At 38.4% G+C, this 21,999-nt stretch overlaps 2 protein-coding genes and 1 long non-coding RNA gene across 8 annotated transcripts in view; 2 read left to right on the forward strand and 1 right to left on the reverse strand.

The window, feature by feature from the left end:
- On the forward strand, positions 1-12,088 carry LOC134742937 (nucleolar protein dao-5). 2 transcript variants are annotated; one of them, XM_063676156.1, is made up of 7 exons: positions 1-194; positions 736-824; positions 4,254-4,392; positions 4,895-6,085; positions 6,480-6,551; positions 9,075-9,531; positions 10,247-10,351. In XM_063676156.1, exons 1-6 carry the CDS (start codon positions 87-89, stop codon positions 9,525-9,527), a joined length of 2,052 nt encoding a protein of 683 aa, XP_063532226.1. In that variant the 5' UTR covers positions 1-86; the 3' UTR covers positions 9,528-9,531; positions 10,247-10,351. The 2 variants fall into 2 exon arrangements, with proteins under 2 accessions (XP_063532226.1, XP_063532227.1); XM_063676157.1 differs by lacking the exon at positions 9,075-9,531 and adding an exon at positions 8,807-8,929 and having other exon boundaries at positions 3-194; positions 10,247-12,088.
- A 918-nt stretch (positions 12,089-13,006) lies between these two features.
- On the forward strand, positions 13,007-14,364 carry LOC134742943 (uncharacterized). The gene is made up of 2 exons (XR_010127981.1): positions 13,007-13,233; positions 14,166-14,364. It is a non-coding gene; the product is annotated as an uncharacterized LOC134742943 (long non-coding RNA).
- A 1,717-nt stretch (positions 14,365-16,081) lies between these two features.
- LOC134742932 (PDZ and LIM domain protein Zasp) overlaps positions 16,082-21,999 on the reverse strand; it is a 75,075-nt gene continuing 69,157 nt past the window's right edge. For all 5 annotated transcript variants that reach the window (XM_063676146.1, XM_063676149.1, XM_063676148.1 and 2 more), the window contains 4 exons: positions 21,805-21,991; positions 21,137-21,257; positions 20,707-20,822; positions 16,082-18,636 (listed from right to left, as the gene is read on the reverse strand). In XM_063676146.1, the coding sequence (XP_063532216.1) occupies positions 18,559-18,636; positions 20,707-20,822; positions 21,137-21,257; positions 21,805-21,991 (502 nt within the window). In that variant the 3' untranslated portion in view covers positions 16,082-18,558. The remainder of the gene's footprint in view (positions 18,637-20,706; positions 20,823-21,136; positions 21,258-21,804; positions 21,992-21,999) is intronic.

The raw sequence follows: 21,999 nt of genomic DNA on the forward strand, positions 1-21,999 counted from the left end.
GCCGTCGCGGACGAGACAAGAGGCCGCGCGTCTCGCTTAACTTAAAATAAAATAAAATTTAGTGCTACAAGCTACAAGTTAATAACATGGCAGTTCCAGCTAATATTCAGGGAGAGGTTCTGTCTTTGATACATCAGTTTATGCTGGGTGTGGATAAATCGTTGGCCGCAGAAATATTGAAGAAAACTAAAGCGGTGAGTGCTTAACCCAAAGACCACGTGTGGGAATGTCCACACGTGTTCGGTGCCCGGCGCCTGCATGTAAGCTTTTTACCACGTCTTAGAACCAAACCATAAGTAATTTAATGAACTTTTAGCCTGCATGTATACTTACATTGCACTACACGTGAAAAATGCCACGAGTCCTTGTAAATTGCAACATGAAAAGGGTTCACACCGATCAATTTTTTTAAGTATTCCTGTCTTCAAACGTCGAGTCTACGTGTACTGGGTGCTATTTGGATGATTTTTATATTTTTGTTCTAATCATTTCAGTAATTGGTTATATGACGTAGTTTTCGGTAGGTAGGCTTAGTTCCGAGCCTATTTATTACACATCCAAACTACTTATATTGCGTCGTAGGTTATAAATTAGAATACAAGCAACTATGATGTTAATTGTTACATGATATCCTATGACTGAAGTTAACAATCGTCACTACCTCTGAGTTACCCTTTAATTTCTCCAAGATATACAATGTATGGTGCTGTTAACATTTGAGTATATATTTTTCAGAAACCGCGTGCTAAAAACCTACCAACACTGCTGGATATATTCACGGAATATAAGAAAAAGGCGTCGGAAGTCAAAAAAGCAGCAGAAAGGTAAGATAAACATTCCACATTTTTATAGGTTATGTCATTAAGCTGTAAATGTAACGTGCTTGGCTGACTGTAAACACGGTTTTTTTTTTCTAGAATTTAACTTGGCTGGATTGATTATTCTGCCAAACTGTAAATCTCATTCAAATTGTCAATACTATTTCACAGAATAAATAAATAAATATTATAGGGACATTCTTACACAAATTGGCTAAGTCCCACGGTAAGCTCAAGAAGGCTTGTGTTGTGGGTACTCAGACAACAATATGTATCTATCTATATAAGCCCTTTATCCTGAACTCAGATTTTTCTTCCATTCTTTGGTAGTTTTCTATTTTTGTTATAAGATGTCTCTAAGTTCAGTGTGCCTCCTGGCAAAGGCCTCCTCTAACTCCTTCTATTGCTTTCTATCATTCGCTACTCTTCTCCAGTTTGGACCAGCCGTCAGTTTGAGTTCGTCTTCCCACCTCTTGTACTGTCTTCCTCTATTCCTTTTACCATCTCTAGGATACCAATGTGTTACTATCTTACTCCATTTTTCATTCTTTATTCTTTATTCAAACAAACACAAGTATAAGTTTACAGCGACCTCGCCAAGACACTTATACTGTTAATACATAGTCAGTATCATAAACATGTATACATTTTTCGAACTACGAGTATCTCTAGGAACTTAAATTAAACATACATACTACAAAGTTACATAGGTAGAGTTTAAAAAAATCCTGACACTACTTTGTAAGGACGGCCACTTGTCTGCGAATATGTCTGCGTTTTGGATTGAAACTAAGAAGTTATTTAGTAATTCTATTGCTCGGTACGTGGGTGCGTTTGAACCGTGATAGGTGCGGACATTTGGATATGCGAAAAGGTTTCTGGCTCTACGTGCGCTACGCCCTACTGCAGCTATGTAGTTGTCTGGGGTAAAAATACGCATACGCTCCAGAACAGATGGGTTGTCAATTTGATTTCTTAGAAGTAGACAGTAGTGTAAGGCAAGCGTTTGCTTACGCCTTAGCTCGAGAGACTCCAACCCTACCATTCCCAGTACAAAGGATGACGGAAATAAGTACGGGTAGTATCCATAATACCTTTTGTAAAGATGTCTAGTAAATTTACGTTGGACGCGCTCGACCATGATGTTATACTTTGCTTCCCGAGGGTCCCATGCGATGGAACTGTACTCAAGCTTGCTACGGACATAGGCATTATATAGAATTATTGCAATTTTTGGGTCACGAAACTCTGAAGTCGTTCTTATAATGAACCCTAAAATTTTGTAGGCACTTTTGCAGATATTTATAATGTGAGAGTGCATGTTTAGCTTAGTGTCGAGTGTTAACCCTAGATCTTTTATTTCTGTTACTCGGTCAAGGGGAATGTTTGTAAGAGTATATGTCTGGAGGATAGGATCTAGAGACCGGCTAAAACTTATTACTTTGCACTTAGATTCATTTAGGTACAAGCGGTTTGTTTTACTCCAGCTGTCGACCTCGTTGATTGTTTGCTGTAGTACCGTACAGTCGGATGCATTTACGACCGGTTGAATTATTTTAAGATTTCATGTCTGTTCCTTAGCATATGCCCAGTCCACCTCCATTTCAGTTGATCTATCTTTGAGAGTACATCTGTTATGCCCGTTTTTGCTCTTATAGTTGTATTTCTGTGTCTGTCTTGTCGTTTGATTCCCAGCATGCTTCTCTCCATTGCTCTTTGACAATGCTCGAACTTTTCTCTATGAGGCAGGGCAAAATGCAGGTGTTGAAAACTTTCTTTTTGGTGCTATTACTGAGGTCAGTGCATTTCATCACCTCTTTCAGTGACCAGTACTTCTTCCAACTATTGGCTATCCGTTTTTTAATTTCCTTGGTTGTCATGTCTTTATGGGAGATTATCTGTCCTAAATATACATATTCTTCTATATATTCGAGTGGTTGATAGTATACCTTAATTTCATGGATAGTCCAGTTTTCTCACTTTCATTATTTAGTTCTTGTATCATTTTCTTCAAGTTGTTTGGATTTTCCTCAAATAAGACAACGTCATCCGCAAATCTGAGCTGGTTTAGCTTTCTTCCATTAATGTTAAGACCATATTGTTCCCAATTCAACTTTCGGAAGATGTTTTCAAGCACGGCTGAGAATAGCTTGGGAGACAGGGGGTCCCCTTGTCTGACTCCTCGTTCTATTTTGAATGGTTCTCCTAAAGTTTCCAGTTTAATTTTGGCTTTGCTTTTGGCATATATGTTCTTGAGAATATTTATGTAAGACTTCATGGCTAATACTATCAAATGCCTTAGTATAATCAATGAAGGCCATATACAAAGGCTTGTTGTATTCATTGTATTTTTCTATGATTTGTTTAACTGTGTGTATATGGTCCACTGTAGCAAAGTCAGTACTATATTGGATGAAAACCAACCAATGGAACAAGCTGGCTTTAGAAAAGATATGTATAATACTTATACAAATACTTAAATACATAGAAACCATCCATGACTCGGGAACAAATATCTGTGTTCATCACACAAATAAATGCCCTTACCGGGATTCGAACCCAGGACCATCGGCTTCACAGGCAGGGTCACTACCCACTAGGCCAGATGGGGTTGGACTAAAGCAAAGGGGGCACAGGACTTAGAAAATTTTTGATGGGGTTGGTGTTATTATGACACCTATTTTTTATGATGCTATCGTATAGAAGACGCTAAAATAAGCAAGTTTTGTAGAAAAAAATTTTTCTCTAAAATCAAAAATGGCCGAGATATTGGACCTGAAAGTTGAGCCGATTTTTAGGAGCAGACATGTTATTGTACCTTTATCTCGGTCATTTTTGATTTTAGAGAAAAAGTTTTTTCTATAAAACATGCTTATTTTAGCGTCTTCTATACGATAGCATCATAAAAAATAGGGGTCATAATGACAACAACACCCATCGAACTTTTTCTGTCCTAAAAATCGGCTCAACTTTCAGGTCCAATATCTCGGCCATTTTTGATTTTAGAGAAAAAGTTTTTTCTACAAAACATGCTTATTTTAGCGTTTCGAATGAAATTTTTCTAAGTGTTTTATGATTCCTGTATAATTTTCACTTTTGGTCAAAAAAATTCTGTCCTTATATTGCGCCCCCTTTGCTTTAGGCGGACCCCAGATGGGTCGTCAAAACCTATAGAATGACCTATACTTTTATAAATAATAATTAATAAAGCTTGTTATACAATTTACCAAAAAAATTATTCAGTATCTATTACAGTTACAAATTAAACAGTTTAGCCACTTGGTTGATATTTCATATTAAATTATTTATATCAAAAATGTGGTAAAATCTACTCCAAGTAATTGAGCAAAAATATATAATAATAATATCTGACCGATAATATATGTGAGTGACCCGTTATTAATATGTTTAATATTATGTAATCTGTTGTTACAGCTCCTCTGATGACTCAAGTGATGATGAAGCACAAAAGAAACCAGCAGCAAAGCCAGTGTTGAATGGCAAAACGCCCGCTCAAAAGAAGCAGGAGTCCTCAGATTCAGACAGCTCTGAGGAGGAGCAGAAACCAGCACAGGTTAAAATTATTGATTCATCATAGTTATGGTCGCAACCACAGATTAAGAATGTCAACGATTGCCTAGCAACAATCAAAAGCGCAACCAAATTCGGAATGATGTCAAGTGTAACTTAAGCTGCTATGGATGTCAAAAGTAGTCATGGTTTCTAATTAGTTGCCTGTCAGTTCATATAACTAACACTGTAATGAAATTATCTTTAAGCTTTAGGGTCATTCTAGATCTGTGGTAGCAAAAGACAATAAGCATGCAGCTAAAAAGAAATTGCAAATAAATTCAGCATATATCTTAATTGTAAATTTTCTATAATAAATGACAAAACTCAAAATCATGTAGTTGTTTTAGTCTATAAAACTTTGTTTTTAATGATGTTACACCATTTATGAAAAATCTGTGATTTTATAAAAATCTTTTTCGTCACTACCTCTGAAATTAATCACACACCATGTTAACTGTTTGTCTATTTGTGACTTTATTAAAATTGTGCCCTTTTGTATTTAGAAAGCTAAGGCCGCAGCCAAACCTGCAGCCAAGCCTGCGGCCAAGAAAGCAGAGTCATCAGATGACAGTGACAGTAGTGAAGATGCCACAGCACAACCCAAGAAGCAACCAGTCAAGCCACAAGTTAACAATGTACCTAAACCAGCTGCCAAGAAACAGGAATCATCCGATGACTCAAGTGATGAAGATGAGAAGCCTGCACCAAAGGCAGCTCCGGCGAAACCTGCACCTAAACCCACCCCGGCCAAGAAACAAGAGTCTTCTTCTGATGACAGTGACAGTGAGGATGAAAAACCGAAACAGGCTGCTAAGGCACCAGCTAAACCTGCAGCGAAAGCACCGGCCAAGAAAGAATCCTCATCTGACGATGACTCAAGCGATGATGACAAGCCCAAGCAGACTGCCAAGACTCCTGTAAAAACACCCGCTAAGCCTGCCAAAAAACCAGCATCTTCATCTGACGATTCTAGCGAAGATGAAAAGCCTAAACAAGCAGCAAAAACACTTGTGAAGACCCCGGTTAAGCCTGCTGCAGCTAAAAAGGCACAGTCCTCTTCTGACGATGATAGCAGTGAGGATGAAAAGCCCAAGCAAGCTGCTAAAGCTCCAGTTAAGGCTCCAGCCAAGCCTACACCAGCCAAAAAAGCCGAGTCTTCATCCGATGATAGTAGTGAAGATGAAAAACCCAAACCGGCTGCTAAAGCAGTGAAACCTACACCAGCCAAGAAGGCGGAATCTTCATCCGAAAGTGACAGTAGCGAAGATGAAAAACCAAAGCAAGCCGCAAAGACCCCAGTTAAGACACCAGTGAAACCTGCTGCCAAAAAAGCGGAATCTTCATCAGACGAAGATAGCAGTGAAGATGAAAAACCAAAAGCCATTCAGAAACCTAAGGTGACTCCGGCTAAACCTTTAGCTAAAGCTGCTAAGAAAGAATCTTCATCGGATGATGATAGCAGTGAAGACGAAAAACCTACAAAGAAGGCTCCAGCTAAACCCGCTGCCCCAGCTAAGAAGGATTCATCTGATTCCGATAGTGACTCTAGTGAAGATGAGAAACCTGCAGCTAAGAAGACACCAGCGAAGGCCCCGGCTAAGAAACAGGAATCGTCTTCTGACGATTCAGAGGAGGATGAACCGCCTAAGAAGAAGTCATTCAATCAGGATGAAAGCATGGACACATCTCAACAGGTAAGGGATTAAGCGATTTCTTACTAGAATTATAATGTTTTTCATAAATACTAAGTGTGACTATTCTTAAGGATTTTTGTGATTTGATCAGAAAAAGTTTGTCAATATCTTCTCATTGTCACTTGAGGTAGGCGTCCACAGGGCCGCATCGCACGCATCGGACCGTCCGATTCAGACGCATCGCACGCAACGGATTTTAGTATTTTTTGTGTAGAAAGTCACACAAGTGTGTCCACTGATCGGCACCGTGGAACTGGATTTTCCATACAAAGAATACTAAAATCCGTTGTGTTCGATGCGGACGCCTACCTTTATGACCCAGTTTTCCCATTTTAAGGTTATTTTCGAAATATACCGTTAGATGCTGTAGTGCTTAATGGTGAATATTTTTCAGGGCAACCGTAAGAGAAAAGCGTCGGGCAGTGAGGCTACTCCAGCAAAGAAGCCGTACAATAATTTTGTAAAGGTATATATGTATTTTTTTAAAGCAATAATTTAAAAATCTGCAAGCACGTTCGATCTAGGTTATTTTTTTAAATTAATTTTAATCAAGAATAATTTTTTCCATCAGATCATTTCCAAGTTACAAAACGGCAATATGTTTGCCATTGTCGGTCGATGAATGTCAAGTACCCATTTTCGTAGTGCGACTGGAACTTTGTAGGGAAATATTTTATATTTTTATTAGTAAGTTAGGTATTTTAATGTTTAATAACAAATAGCATAATTTGATGTTTGAAATATGAGAATTATTTACATACAATTTTATTCATAGATATTTTTGTTCAAACTTTTATCAGCTCTCCTATTTTTCGTAGATTGGTAGATTTGATAGTATATTCTCCAATGCGAACTAAAATTTATATTAACTAACAACGCGTTTATTGAGTTTTTAGGGTTCCGTACCCAAAGGGTAAAAACGGGACCCTATTACTAAGACTCCGCTGTCACCAGGCAGGCTGTATCTCATGAACCGTGATAGCTAGACAGTTGAAATTTTCACAGATGATGTATTACCGCTATAACAACAAATACTAAAAACAGAATAATATAAATATTTAAATGCGGCTCCCATACAACAAACGTGATTTTTTTGCTGTTTTTTTCCGTAATGGTACGGAACCCTTCGTGCGCGAGCCCGACTCGCACTTGGCCGGTTTTTTTTTTAATGTGTTAAATTAATCTAACAATGGATATTTTTGTGACAAGTAACATCTGGTTATACAGTTTGTTGCAATTTTCCCTTCCAACTTTATAGTTTGTCATGTTACAAATATGCCCAATCACCATTTCATAAAGTTTTAGATTTCATTTGAACAATATCAATAATTAAATTTTTTGTGATATAAAAATGTCTCTCGAAAGGACGCGCTAAATCAATTCACACCTGTATTGTCCTGCAACTCCTGCATTGATTATGAAAAAAAAAATGTTCCTAACCTAATATTTTAGTAGTTATAATAGTAGTCATAATTAAGTGCATTCTCGTTGCCAGGGAGGTTTTGGGATTATACTGAGCAACTTTTACTATGGGACCAACCCCGAATTCGCAAAAAAAATTTTGGCTGTTTCATGCATTTTGGCTGGTCCATTTTCTATGGGATAAAATAATTTCGCGATTACGTGGTTGGTCCTATAGTGAAAGTTGCTCAGTATAATCCCAAAACCTCCCTGGCAACGGGAATGCGCTTATTTTTTAGCCACCCTGTAAATATGTGTCATGGCCAGATCATATAATTTGATCATTTCATGAAATACAATTTTAGAATTAATCATTTCATGATATAGTTAGGTAATGTTTGACCTTTTCATGATATAGCCAACCGATCATTTCATGAAAAAAAAACCGGCCAAGTGCGAGTCGGACTCGCGCACCGAGGGTTCCGTACATAACATAATTTTAACAATGTATTTTTTTATGCGAAACGTGAGTGAAAGGTAAATTGCGGTTTACGATTTATGACGTATTAAAAAAAACTACTTACCAGATCTCGTTCAAACCAATTTTCGGTGGAAGGCTGCATGGTAATGTACATCATATATTTTTTTCAGTTTTATCATTCTCTTATTTTAGAAGTTACAGGGGGAGGGACACACATTTTACCACTTTGGAAGTGTCTCTCGCGCAAACTTTTCAGTTTAGAAAAAAATTATATTAGAAACCTCAATATCATTTTTGAAGAACTATCCATAGATACCCAACACGTATGGGTTTGATGAAAAAAAAAAATTGAGTTTCAGTTCCAAGTGGGAGCCCCTAAATTTTTATTTTTTTATTTTTGTGTAAAAATCTTAATGCGGTTCACAGAATACATCTACTTACCAAGTTTCAACAGTATAGTTCTTATAGGTTCAGAGAAAAGTGGCTGTGACATACGGACGGACAGACAGACATGACGAATCTATAAGGGTTCCGTTTTTTGCCATTTGGCTACGGAACCCTAAAATGCCATCATGAAGTGATCAATTCTAAGATCTTGGGCCCATTTCTCGAACAATATTACTCTAATATTTTTAGTTTGTTGTCATGAGATTTTTTATTTTATTTTTTGATTTTTGATGAGACCCCAACGCATTGATAGTTTGTGGACTAATAACATTAGTCTAATACCGTTCAAGAAAAGGGCCCACGACATATGCACTACTATTTCGAGTTTTCGGCTGGAGCTGATGGTTTAATAATTCTTAGCACTTTTTAATGCCACATAACACACTTTCTAGGGCACATCAGCCAACACTTCCACGCCCAGCGATAATAACAATAAACCCACTCCGTTCCGTCGCGTGGTCGCTGAGAAAGTGGAAGTCGACCATAGGCTTAAGGACAATTCGTTCGACGCTAAGGTAAATGCCCACAAATTTCACAAGCCAAGGCAACTCTACGTACAAACGTTCTAGTGGCTTATAATTTCGGGCATTTACTTTAATGAACTAACTATGTAGGGTTGTCTTGGTTATGTATTTATATTCATAAGCATCTCTCTCCCAGGAGGGTGAGGACGGAGAAGAAGACAATGAAGATGGAGGCTTTAAGTCCGGTTTTGGGGGCAGAGGAGGGTTCCGAGGACGAGGGGGCGACCGAGGAGGCTTCAGAGGTCGCGGGGGCTTCGATAGGGGAGGCCGGGGAGGGTTCGACCGCGGCGGGCGGGGCGGGCGCGGGGGCTTCGGCGACAGGGGAGGGTTCAGGGGCCGCGGGGGAGACCGGGGAGGGTTCGGGGGCCGCGGAGGAGACCGGGGAGGGTTCCGGGGCCGCGGGGGAGACCGCGGAGGCCGCGGCGGGGACCGGGGAGGGTTCAGAGGCCGCGGCGGCGACCGAGGAGGCCGGGGAGGCGACCGCAACTCGTGGGGCGGAAACCGGGGAGGTGGCTTCAACAAAAGCTTCAATGACAGAAAGAGTTTTGATAGCGGAGAAAGCCAGAACAAGAAAATTACGTTCGATTAAATAGGTAGGTACCTAAGTTTTGGTTATTAGCTAATGTGAATTTAGAGTTATTTGATAAGATAACTTGGAAGTTCTTCTACTAAAAAATTTGTATTATTTCATAGTCACTAGCAGTTTTTTGGCTTTTTCTTTAACATCATTTGTGAGTATATATGGGAGAGGTAGAAACGGGAGTTGGAAGGGGCAGACCTCGGCGGACTTTCTCTGATCAGATCGGGGAAATCCTGAAGAAAGGCCAGGTCAAGAGCACCCTAAACTGGCGAGCGTGTATGAGGAATGTTATGAAAGTGAAGGAAGCGAAAGAGGTATGTCAGGATCGTAGCAAGTGGAAATCCGTGGTCTCTGCATACCCCTCCGGGAAATAGGCGTGATTATATGTATGTATGTATCATTTGTGTCGTATACGGACACTATCTCGACGGTAACAGTAACAACGTAAATAAGATTTTGAAGTAATTTAAGTTCGCAAAATTGACCTAAAAATCATGTATCCCATGAAGTTTGATGTTTCTCATTAAAGCTGATCTGATAATGGACACAATGAGTCAAATACCCTATTATAGTTTGTCAAAGGACTGTCTCATTTCAAACATAGACAGAGAGAATCATACTATCTTTGTCTTACACTAGTACTAGCACCCAAAAGATAATTATGAGCATAGTTTTTTTGTTCTTATTTACTGACAATTTGGTTTTACGAAGTATATTTTGATCGCCAGAGCGGCGCCCGCGGCTCTTGGGGCGAGCGAGCGAACCAGGACCTGCGGCACACGCGCGGCAAGTCCTTCAAGCACGAGAAGACCAAGAAGAAGCGCGGCTCTTACCGCGGCGGCGCCATAGACACCGGCGTGCACTCCATCAAGTTTGACGATTGACCGACCAGACACTACTCAAATATTAAGCAGCCAGTTTGACCAAACAAACGGTGGCATAAAAATGTTGAGCATGACTGATTGTAACAAGAAATAAGGTCCAAAAGAGTATTAACTCTTACCTTTGCAATAAAGCTTAAGTTGTTAACAATGTTTGTGAACGATGATATTATCTATTATTTTATCTACTCGTCGACCGTAATGGTTGAATTAAGATTTCGTATACCAAACTGTAATTGGGTACTTTTCATGTATGGGCTCCCAACTCAACTATAATATTCATTTCGATACGGTTTAGTCAACTATAATGAAATTGACCAATCCCAGCTCGCCAAAATCGAGAAAAAGATTGTTTAAAAATTGAATTTAGCGCGGAGCAAGTACCAGGACCTCATGAGTTACGAAAAGGTGTCGTTGACCAGCCCGGCGACCGGGGCGCGTACGAGTATGAGAGTATCGCGGTTGCTCGCGTATCTTAGCTGAATACTTTTGTTTTGTTTACCTATATGATTCTACTAGTTTAAAGTATTATTTTTGTTGACTCGTAGAAAAAATATTGTATACAATAGTGATATAATCAAGCTTTTCAATCTCGTACCTGACTTAGGCAACTCAGCAAGATTCGTTGCCTAAACACGGTACTCGACTGAAAAGCTCTTCATTCACGATTGTATAAAATACTATTTACAAGCTATGGAATAGTTCTGTTATTTTCGCATTAACAGCCTCATGGTCGGTGGTCGGATGTCACTTATTCTGTGGATGCTCAACATTTTTGTGTTCACTGTAACTAAATAAGCGCCACTTGCACAATCCCACTAACCCGGGGTTAAGTGGTTAAATCGTTAACCCAGTGTCAAATTGTCCAGTAACCATGGTAACTCCAGGTTTAACCGGTTAACACCGGGTTAGTGGGGTGGTGCAAGTGGCCCTAAATGTGTATTTTTGAGGTCTAAAAAGGTTAACAATTCCCAACATTGTTGACAAATATTGATTATAAGATTGAAAGGTGATTGATTTCAACCGTCTAAAATTTAAAAAGTCTAACGTAGAGCTCATGCATTTATTGCAAGTTAAATAGCAACAGTTATATGATAATGCCATGAAGTATTTCATAGTATTCAATGGACATACCACAAATATTGCAAATATAACATTCTCTTTATTTAAATAATGAATAGCTCCCCAGTTACATCTAGTTATTATTGAGCCTTCAGTGTATAAAGTGTAAGTCTTATTTCTTGATGCATTTTCCATAAGTAATAATATTTTATCAATATTTTAGGTTTTGAGCCTATCAATTTTACTTTTTAAGGACTATATTTGAATATAAGTAAAATTTGACACGCATTGTTTGGGTGCGTAATTAAAATAATTGGGTTATGTGATGATGATAACTTTCAAAGGATCGTATTTAATGAGTAAAGAGATAATTAAATACAACTTTAAAAATAAATACCAGTTTTAAAGTTATCACAATGTCTACCTACTTTGTTTTTGTATAATATGGTGGTTTCAATGTCTTATTTTTGTTCTAATAGACTAATGAAACTTGTAAATACGTTATTATAAGCTTCGTCGATTCATTTTCGAAATTCTCGTTAATTGTAGGTTATATAATAGTCATAAGATAGTTGTTTTATCTAGATACATAAGCCGCCTCTAAATAAAAAAGGTTTTGACTATAAATCTGTCTTTTCTTATCTACACAACCTGGTCAGTTTTCTATACAAAAGTAATCCTTAAAAAAAAGTAAGGCTCGATGCATAGACTGGTATATTCATTAGGGTGGGCCGTTGTTGAATGAAGAAAAATAAAATCCATAATGCAATAGGTGTCTAAAGTTGCGGAAAAATGCGTAATTTTAAATTAAGTACTACTTTTAGACCTTACCAGCCAGCAAAATAAAAACAGGTATAAATTAAATATATAATTATTATGTTGGTCAAACCAAATTGTCAGTAAATAAGAACAAAAAAACTATACTCATCCTTTTCTTTTGGGAGCTAGTACTAGTGTAAGACAAAGATAGTATGATTATCTCTGTCTATGTTTGAAATGAGACAGTCCTTTGACAAACTAAAGTTGGTCAAGCAAATCTTGTCATTAGAAAAAGGCGCAAAATTAAAATTTTGTATGGGACGATATCTCTTTGCGCCTATATTTTTAGCGCTCCAGACTACGCGGCGCGAAGCCGCGAACGCGAGTGTGGAGTCGATTTCGCTAATTAGCGAACTAGAATCCACACTCGCGTTCGCGGCGTCGCGCCGCGATTCGCGCACGAGTGTGGAGGACCTTTAAATTTTAAGATTTGCTTGACCAGCTATATACATGTCGGATGGCATTTTTTTTTCGTTTATTAAAATATGGCATAAAAGAACCTGATAATCAGTGAGCCCCTAAAGCTCCCTCCACACTCGTGCGCGAATCGCGGCGCGAAGCCGCGAACGCGAGTGTGGAGTCTAGGTCGCTAATCAGCGTAGTCTGGAGGGCCCTTCAGATACGTTATATATGGTCGTCCTCAACTTGTAAGACTAAAACGTCAACGTGGGGTAGTATCTGAACACAGTATTTTATCAATTTTATGTCAATGTCAAAAGAGATAATACTAACCCGACGTATGCGTGCACAATAACAATTAATATTAATACAATTATTTAGTATTAAATAATAAACAAAATGTTGAAAAATATTGTAACAAAATCTTTAGCACATTCTAACACGAGAAACTTTAAAAACTTTGGCCATAAGAGACAGCCTATACCTGGAGTAACAACACTTTGGCATGGATTCTTAACTTTTACGTTTATTGGACTTTCAGTCGAGTGGAAAAGGTAAATTAATACACACATACTTTATCACTTCACTCACCGTTGTTCCGTGCCATGCCAAAATTGCCAAATAAGTTTTACGAGCTTTCATTTAACTTACCGTATTAGTAATCACTGAAAATTCAGGGTTCTAGCTTTACTCAGCACAAAACTACAGGACGTTGAAAATGGCCTGAATGGACGTTGAAAAGGATGATACGGCCGTGCCTCTTTGTTTTGCTCGACTTGGCGGGCAGATACGTTTTTCACCCTACACATACATTACTTGAAAGCAAGATTTAATCCTGATCCCGATGTCTGATTGGGCTTGAATTTGGCGTAGTTCTAACCTAACCTAACCCACTTTTCTAGTAGCAGTTTGTTTCTGTGAATGTCGCAGTTCTAACCTAACCTAACCTAACCCACTTTTCTAGTGGCAGTTGTTTTCTGTGAAGGTCGCAGTTCTAACCTAACCTAACCCACTTTTCTAGTAGCTAATATCTTCCATTTTACACCTATAATACTCTCAAAGTACCAAAACGAATAAATATCTCCAACAAATATGTTAGCACACCGCAATGTGACTGCTAATAATCATCGAATGAAATGCACGCACACGATTCCGCTCCGCCTGCAACCCTGCCGATTTTTCAAATCATATGCATACGTCTCAATTAAACTGCCAACCAATTTTTAAATCTTGCTGACCAAATAATAATTTTGCAGCTCAACTATTTATTAAGCAGATGGATATTGGTTATAATGTTGACCGTTTGTGAATTATTTGCTGAACAAGAGTTGCAGCTCGATTTTTATTTATTGCCGGCAACATATTTGTATGCTGCCCAAATGATTTAATGGCTATTTTTTTTTTTGCAGATCAGTTTAAAAATGGCTGATCATTTAATTACTTCCCTTTATTTTATAAGCCATACAGTATGTTTTTCTTTTTTCAGAATAGCAAAATTTATGCTAGGTGATGATGATGTGCAAATATCATGGGATCCGACAGACCCTGTTCCAAAGGAATAATAGGTAAATTAAATAAATAAATTGTAATTTGTACAAAGCCATGTATTTAAAATGTAGTTTTTAACAATGGTACATTGTTGTATAGTTAATAATGTATTTTTAAATAAAACCTGTTCTTGTAAGGAACACAACTTATTTTTGTGTTACTTAATTTTTAGTGCTTTCCTGAAATACCATGCCTATTTATAATTGAAAAGATACTAATATTTGCAATACCATATTTATTTACCCTTAAGAATTTTGAATGATTCACGGTTAGTTTCACTAGACTTTTTTTTCTTATTGGTATCTTCAGACACCCGTGAACAAGATGCATGTAACTGCGTCGAAATATCGGGAGGTTGTAAACAATACAAAAGGTAATCATGGTCTTTATTCCGGTCAATATAAGTTTATTTTACCTTTCTGTGCAGCTATTTGAATATGGAACAAGTTGTGTAAGACTGTACATAATAAAAACTGGCCATGGATCATAATGGTAAATCTTTTTCACATGGGGTGGGGACAAATGGGAATACGCCAGCCATATCTTCACAAGCTGTGGTCATTTTTTCCGTACCAAAAGGGTAAAAACGGGACCCTATTACTAAGACTCCGCTGTCCGTCTGTCACCAGGTTATAGTACTGTCTAGCTAAGATATATCTTATGAACCATGATAGACTCGCACTTGTCCGGTTTTTTTCTTTAGTATATGAGATCAATTTCAATTTATAATTTTATTTATCTGTCTTGTTACACCTGTCTTGTATAGTGTTGTAATAAATAAATATTAAATAAATATTATAGGACATTCTTACACAGATTGACCAAGTCCCACAGTAAGCCCAAGGAGGCTTGTGTTATGGGTACTCAGACAATGATATATATAATATATAAATACTTCTCTCTCTGTGGTCGCTCCCTCATTACTGAGGATCGTGGTCATCAGTGGATGTGGATGCTCCACACCTGGTTCTTGTGATCTGCCTCCATGTGCCTGTCCATCGCGTCTCTGACGACCGAGCAAAAGCTGGTTGAGGATGGGGCCCCTTTTACTTGATCGCTCCATCTAGTTAGAGACCATCCCCGGCCTCGTTTGCCCTCCGTGTTTCCAACAATGATTAGCTTTTCAAAGCTTTCATCTCCCCTCCTCATTATGAGGCCGAAGTAGGACAATATGCGCTGCTGGCAGACTGTAAATAGGCGAGTTTGGACACGAAGCTGTGAAAGGATCGATACATTGGTGCGCATGGCGGTCCAGGGTATCCTCAACATACGCCTCTAGCACCACATCTCGAATGCATCGATCCTTTGCCTTTCTCGGGCTCGTATCGTCCATGTTTCCACGCCATACAGAAATATGGGGAATACTAGAGCGCGTACTAGCCGGGTCTTGGTGGCGCTGGTTTACCTCTCTTCTTCCAGATGACACTCAGTCGGGTCATAGCTTCCTTAGCCATACCAATACGCCTTTTTATCTCCGTAATCTCTATAAATACTTAAATACATAGAAAACACCCATGACAAATATCTGTGTGCATCACACATATAAATGCCCTTACCGGGATTCGAACCCAGGACCATTGGCTTCACAGGCAGGGTCACTACCCACTAGGCCAGACCGGTCGTTAAAATTACAAGAACATATTTTATGTAATGATGAAGAAAGGGTTCTTTCCCTCTCATTCTGAGCTTTCTTGACTTGGAACTACTGCCAGGGTTTAGGCAGTGACCTATTGATGTCTGTTCGCATTCTTTGTGGACGTAATTTATTTATTATGCTGGCTATATATGAGCTACCTCTACGAATCACTTACTGATTTTCGTTCCTAAAAATTTCAAAATATAAATAAAACAATATTACAAGAAAATATTTTATTTAAGCTCATAATTGCTTATCAATCTAATGATAATTGTAATATTGCCTAAAATAAATATATCTGATTAATATTACTATTAACAAAAGTAAAAACGGCAAATTTTGAATTCTTCTTACATTACGTTCATATGTAGTCATAACTGTGGCTTAAAATAAGTTCTTAAAACTAACATCAACTATAAAAAATGGTAGATTTAATTGTATTATAATGGGCTATATTCATAAAAATACACATAATTAATATTAATACCTCATTATCATAGTTATATGGCTAAAATTAAATCTATAAATGTTGTATTTTCTTCCACTTGGTGCACCAATTGTAAAAGTAATGGTCAGGGTCAGAATTATCATTTTCGTTTTTTTTTTCTCGTCATTCATAACTAACCAAACATTATAAAGTAACTACTTAGCTGGTCACATTGTTGCAGAACCATGGATATTATTGTTTTTGTAATCCAGATAATAAAATGAATTTCCCCAATTTGTCCAACCGATCTGTCACTTTAGTACTTAATTGATTCAAAAGCAAGATTGGGTAGCGAATTGGCCAATGAAACTGTCATTTTAGTATCTGAGGGCCTACCGCCAACATAGAAAACTCAAAAAACGTTATCTGCCTCTCTATCGCTCTTCCATATTCGAGCAATAGAGACAGAAAAAGGTTCGTTTTTCGCGGTAGTGGCTCTGGAATATTTTGAATATCGCGCCTTTTTCTACTGACAAATCTGGCTTGCCAGGGTATAAAAACAGCTTTTCTTCGCTATACCATTCCACGGTGTTGCAACGCGTACGTTGTGACACTTGTGACTGTGCATTGTTAGTGTTAGTGAACTGGCAACATTCCGGAAGCTGTATACAAAGCTCAACTTTAAGAAAGTTACCCAGTGCCATAAATAAATAAAAAAGTTTATGGCACTTAATATTCTTCCTTAACATGAGTAAACAAATATATATCACTTCAATGCGAGCAATTTAATAAGCACCAATTGTTAATTTATAAATTACTCATACACAACGGTTGTAAGTCGGTTAACTTTAATTATGTACATCTGTGAGTTAAGTATATAAAAGGGATTTTTTTTGATTCAACATCTAACTAATTACGATATGCGTATAGAAGTGTCGGGTACCAACATCCGAAACTTTCAAAGTATATGAGTAACTCGATGACTAGTTTAATATGCATTTATATTTGACTAAATATTGGTAATTTTGAGTTTATTTTTTACCATGACAATTTTCCTTAACGTATTGATAAATAAGATTATATACAATTAAGAAGAAACATAGAATGATCGCATGATAATGCACGGGCATGTTGTAGATGGCGCGCAAGACGCCCGGTTCGTTAACTTTGACACTGTTTACTTTAGATTTCTTTCTCTCCTTTGGAGTTTCAGTCGCGTATGATTGAACGTTCGTCACGTTTTCTTTTCGGTAATCACTCGCAGAATAAACACGAGAATCTACTTGGCTTTCTTGTCTAATTTGCGTTTGTTGGACTTCCCTGAAGTCCCTCAACGTATCTTCATGTTGCATTATCTTCCCGCCTGCGTCTTTACCCCCGCACGCCTCCAAACTCTCTTGTAAGTAATGATCTATCTTTGTCAACTGCTCTGATACAAGGAAGTTTGCTAGCGGACTCGGTGGTCTTGCAATCGGCTCCGATGCTAAAAAGCCTAGAGGACTAGGCGTTCTTTTTACTAACTCAGAATTTAGAAATCCCGTCAAAGGACTAGGTGGTATTTTATGTGGTTCAGAATTTAGGAATCCGGCTAAAGGACTTGGTGTCATTTCAACTGGCTCTGAAGTTAAGAATCGCGCAGGACTAGGTGATCTTTTGACTGATTCCGAATTAAGAAATCCTGCTAAAGGACTCGGCGGACTCTTTACCGATTCGGTAGAAAGGAAACCCGGCAGAGGGCTGGGTGATCCTTTGATCTCGTCGCCCAAATTACTCTGGAATTGTTTCTCCTTGCATATCGAGTTGACGATCTTGTAGCTCTGCAGATCTTCGAATCCGTCCTTAATGTACGAAACAGGCGCCTGCGGCCGCTCGAATTGGGAAGGCGTTAGCAGACGAGGAGCATTTAACTCTAGAACCGGAGTGAATTTGACTTTGATGACTTCCTCGTTGGTGATAGTTTCCGTCTTCACTATATCGTCTACATAGTCTTTACCAGCATCGGTGACGCTTTGGTAAACACTAGGCGAGTCGGTGACGTCGCGGCGTGAGGAAGAATGGATCCAATCCACAGTTACTTTGCTCAGTAACTTGCCATCCTTACTTCTGATGTCGGAAAACAGCCCTCCATCGAAGTGGAGGGGCGTTTCCAACTTTCTCGTTCTCTGCGGAGATTCCATACGTGGAGAGGGCGTGGCGGGGGCGGGGGAAACAGGGCGGAAGGTAGTCGTTGAATAAACAGTATCAGAGTTGTACATGACGCAGCGACATCTAGCGGGCGTGTGTCTTGCAGAAGGGTCGTCCGCCTTTAGCGAAGAAGCTCTGTCCTTCGAGGTTCTTTTTGCAGACCTGGAAATAGTTAGACATTCGTAACAGTGGATACTAGACATATGTTCAATTAGTCCACACTTCTACATTTATATTAAAACAACTTGAGGTATACATTGTCATTATACTTTAATTTTCAATGAATTGATAAGTATCGCTTTATAACGTAAATAAGAATGCGTTTAAAAGATCTCTATAGAAATTTCTTTCATCAAACAATTCATTGAATGTGTCAAGTGTAGTACATAAAATAGCCAAACGATGCAAATAACTATACAATAGGTACTATACATATACAATAAGGTATATGTCAATGAAATTCGTATGTTTTGACGAGACAAAAGCGTTACCGGGATCAAGCAATTCACGAGGGACAAATCGTATCGTATCGACACGACGCGATATGTGATAAATTTGTCACGCTTTTAGGTGTTTAATTAAAGAAACACATCGCCCTCTATATTTTTAAGTCATTCAGCCAATGAACCACAGATACAAAAAAGGTTGCCATGTTTGGCTGAATCTGTGGCATTTTGTATCTATGGCATTATGTTATTGGCCGAATGAGTGCGTTACGTGGTTTTGTTTGTTTAAATTTTTTCAACACCTGAAAGTACAAACGTGAATTTCCAGCTTTTGACTTCCAGAACCTTGGGAAGTTTGAATGGGAACCATATACAAGATGTTATACGGATACTACTAATATACAGTTATTCTAGGGGGAACACTCACGCATGAAGGGGATGTTAATCGGATAAAACTTAACTCTGATGTTACTGCGTATGATGATATTTATATGTCGTATATTTAGTTCGTTGTCTAGCAATAGATGTAATGACCAGTGTGTAGAGAACTCAGTATGGTACCTACTTCAGATGATATTGATTTGTTTTTCGTAAAACATTTGGATCAAAATGATCAAAATATAGTAAGGATTGAAAATGAATCCTGCGCTTTACTCGGATGCCCGGCTGAAAAGTATAGTATAGGTGGATTGAACATATTCAAAATGTAGGTAGGTTATAGACTGCTTAATTTGAGTTTTTTGTCCAATTTCCCCAAGGCCTTTCTAGAGATTCCCAGTTCTACAGAATTTTGTAAGAACTTACTTACTTAATTACTTATTTCTACAGTCCTAACCTGACATACTCCTATTTAAACAAATATCACTTTATCCCCGTTTAGAATTTTCTTCAGATAACTACGACTGCAGATTTCTATCCGCGCATTTATCTTTACGAAAATGGCACGTGTTCAGGGAATGAAGATTTGTGAAAATGAGAATCTATACAAGACATAACCTGTAGAAATTGATCTGCGGACATAGAATTTTGTAAAGATGGGAAATAATATGCGTCAATATGCACTGCGATTTCTTTATGATTGTGTTCATAGGGATTACTGAATGGTATGGACCAGAGGTGTTATGGAATTTTATCTGGAGAAATGGAAGGGAGAAAAGATAATGCCGCAATTAACCATTTTACAGTTTGAATTGAAACGAATCACAGTTTGACTATTTCATGTATTTACAATATACTTGAGTTCATATAAGAATTTGAGTATTTATCGTAAATTTATTTCATAATTGAATACCTAACTGGAACCCAATGATCGATTTCATAAAGTGTTACCTAAACGACAGAGAGAGATGGATTTTTAAAAGAGGGATATGAATTTGTGAAAAAAAAATGTTTTCTTACATGGTATCAGATATTCTTCATTTGCAGCAATATCAAGGGATCAACTGATTCAACTGTACCAGAAAGATCTCAGTATTTGAGTCGAGTTTTATTTGTTAAATAAATATTTACATTTGCTGTGGCTGTGGTCATGGTAAGTTTAAGAAGGAACAGTCTTTACGAGAGCACAAAAACATATTATGTAGTCAGACCTCAGGACAGGGTCCTTGAGCAGTCCTCGAGGTTTCTTTCAATCGTTTGACTCTATCAGCGCTTCATGTGTCAAAAAGAAGCGTCGGAATAATCACGTCACCGACGTAATCGGACGTGGTATTTAACATCTGGATGATCGAAAATCGGGTCCCAGTCCTACATGAGTGTGTGTGTATTTAGTAGGTATCATACGCACCGTGCAGTTGAAGCAGTGACTGTGGTAGTTATTGTTGAGCGCCTCGACCCACCTGTCGCCCGCCTCCACCGGGAACCCGCACGCGAAACATTTCGTCGTGAACAACTCGTTCCAGTCTGGAAAATTGGGAATCACATGTGTAGGAGAATGTAACAAAGAATATGTGTATACTGTGAGTAGCAGTGAGAGGATAAGGGCTAAATTTGTATTCCGTTTATACACCAGTTAAAAAAGAGCTACTCGAAAAAAATTAATATCTAGAGGCATAAGTATGTTAGAAAGTCAAGATATATTTCTATTCCCAAAATACCTAAGTGCTGTATTGCCATCATGTTGGTTAGTTCTTGTGTCCAAATGTCTCTTAGTAAAAAAGACTTCCAAAATAAATACTTAAGGGTTATTTATTCTTAAATTATCGTTATCAAGTTACCTGATTCGCAGTAGGGCAGGCCATCCTCGAGGAAGAAGGGGTTGTTGCCGAACAATTTGCCGCAGTACACGCAGTTGAAGCACTCCGGGTGGAAGTGCTTGCCGATTGCGTTCAGACAATCCTGAAATTATACGGACATTTATGTTATATTACGTGTTACTCTGAACTTCTCACTTCACGTTAGTGATAGTGGAAATTAGGTTTAAATTATGAATATCTCTATTGACGAGCATTGGTGTGTAAAGCAATGACGTCATGTAATCACGACTTCACGACCCTCAATTACAGATTACATAATACTAGTACTCTGTCATGAGAAAACAAGGAAGAACACATACTTCAACATTTAAGAATGAAGGAAATTTCGCTGTAAAGAATCAGACATTTAAAGCGCTCTGAGTCGACTGAGTTTGGACGTCCAACATTTGGTTCTTGGAATTACAAAAGAAGCTACACACCCACCTAGATAATCGCAAAAAAGATCCAAATGAGTGGAATTTTATCCAGCTGTCAAGAATAAGTCAAGAGACTTACCGCCCCGCTCTCTATTCATAGGAACCCTGAGATTATGCTGAATGAAGAAACAAATTTCGAAAAGAGGCATTCGGTCATGCTACGGATAACGAATATGAGAGAAACAGAGATAAGGGAGTGAGAAATAAACTTACGCCCTTGATTTTGGCGTGGCACTTGTCGCAAGCGGGCGCGATGTACTGTTCGAAGCAGAACTCGCAGTAGAGCTGACCATTCTCTTCTACGAAGCCGATGTCCTGTAGCGGGCGCCTGCACGTCGCGTTAACGCAGATGAAGTGGTCGGGGCACCAGATGCGGCCCAGCGCGGTTATGAACGGACCCCTGTTTAG

Source organism: Cydia strobilella, chromosome 7 (assembly GCF_947568885.1).
Source record: "Cydia strobilella chromosome 7, ilCydStro3.1, whole genome shotgun sequence".
Lineage (NCBI taxonomy): Eukaryota > Metazoa > Arthropoda > Insecta > Lepidoptera > Tortricidae > Cydia > Cydia strobilella.

Excerpts from the sequence above, each read along its gene's own strand:
- LOC134742937 (XM_063676156.1), top strand. The coding sequence starts at position 87 with ATGGCAGTTCCAGCTAATATTCAGGGAGAGGTTCTGTCTTTGATACAT. Across the intron at positions 4,393-4,894 it reads AGGAGCAGAAACCAGCACAG|AAAGCTAAGGCCGCAGCCAA; the intron begins GTTAAAATTATT and ends TTTTGTATTTAG. Across the intron at positions 6,086-6,479 it reads GCATGGACACATCTCAACAG|GGCAACCGTAAGAGAAAAGC; the intron begins GTAAGGGATTAA and ends AATATTTTTCAG.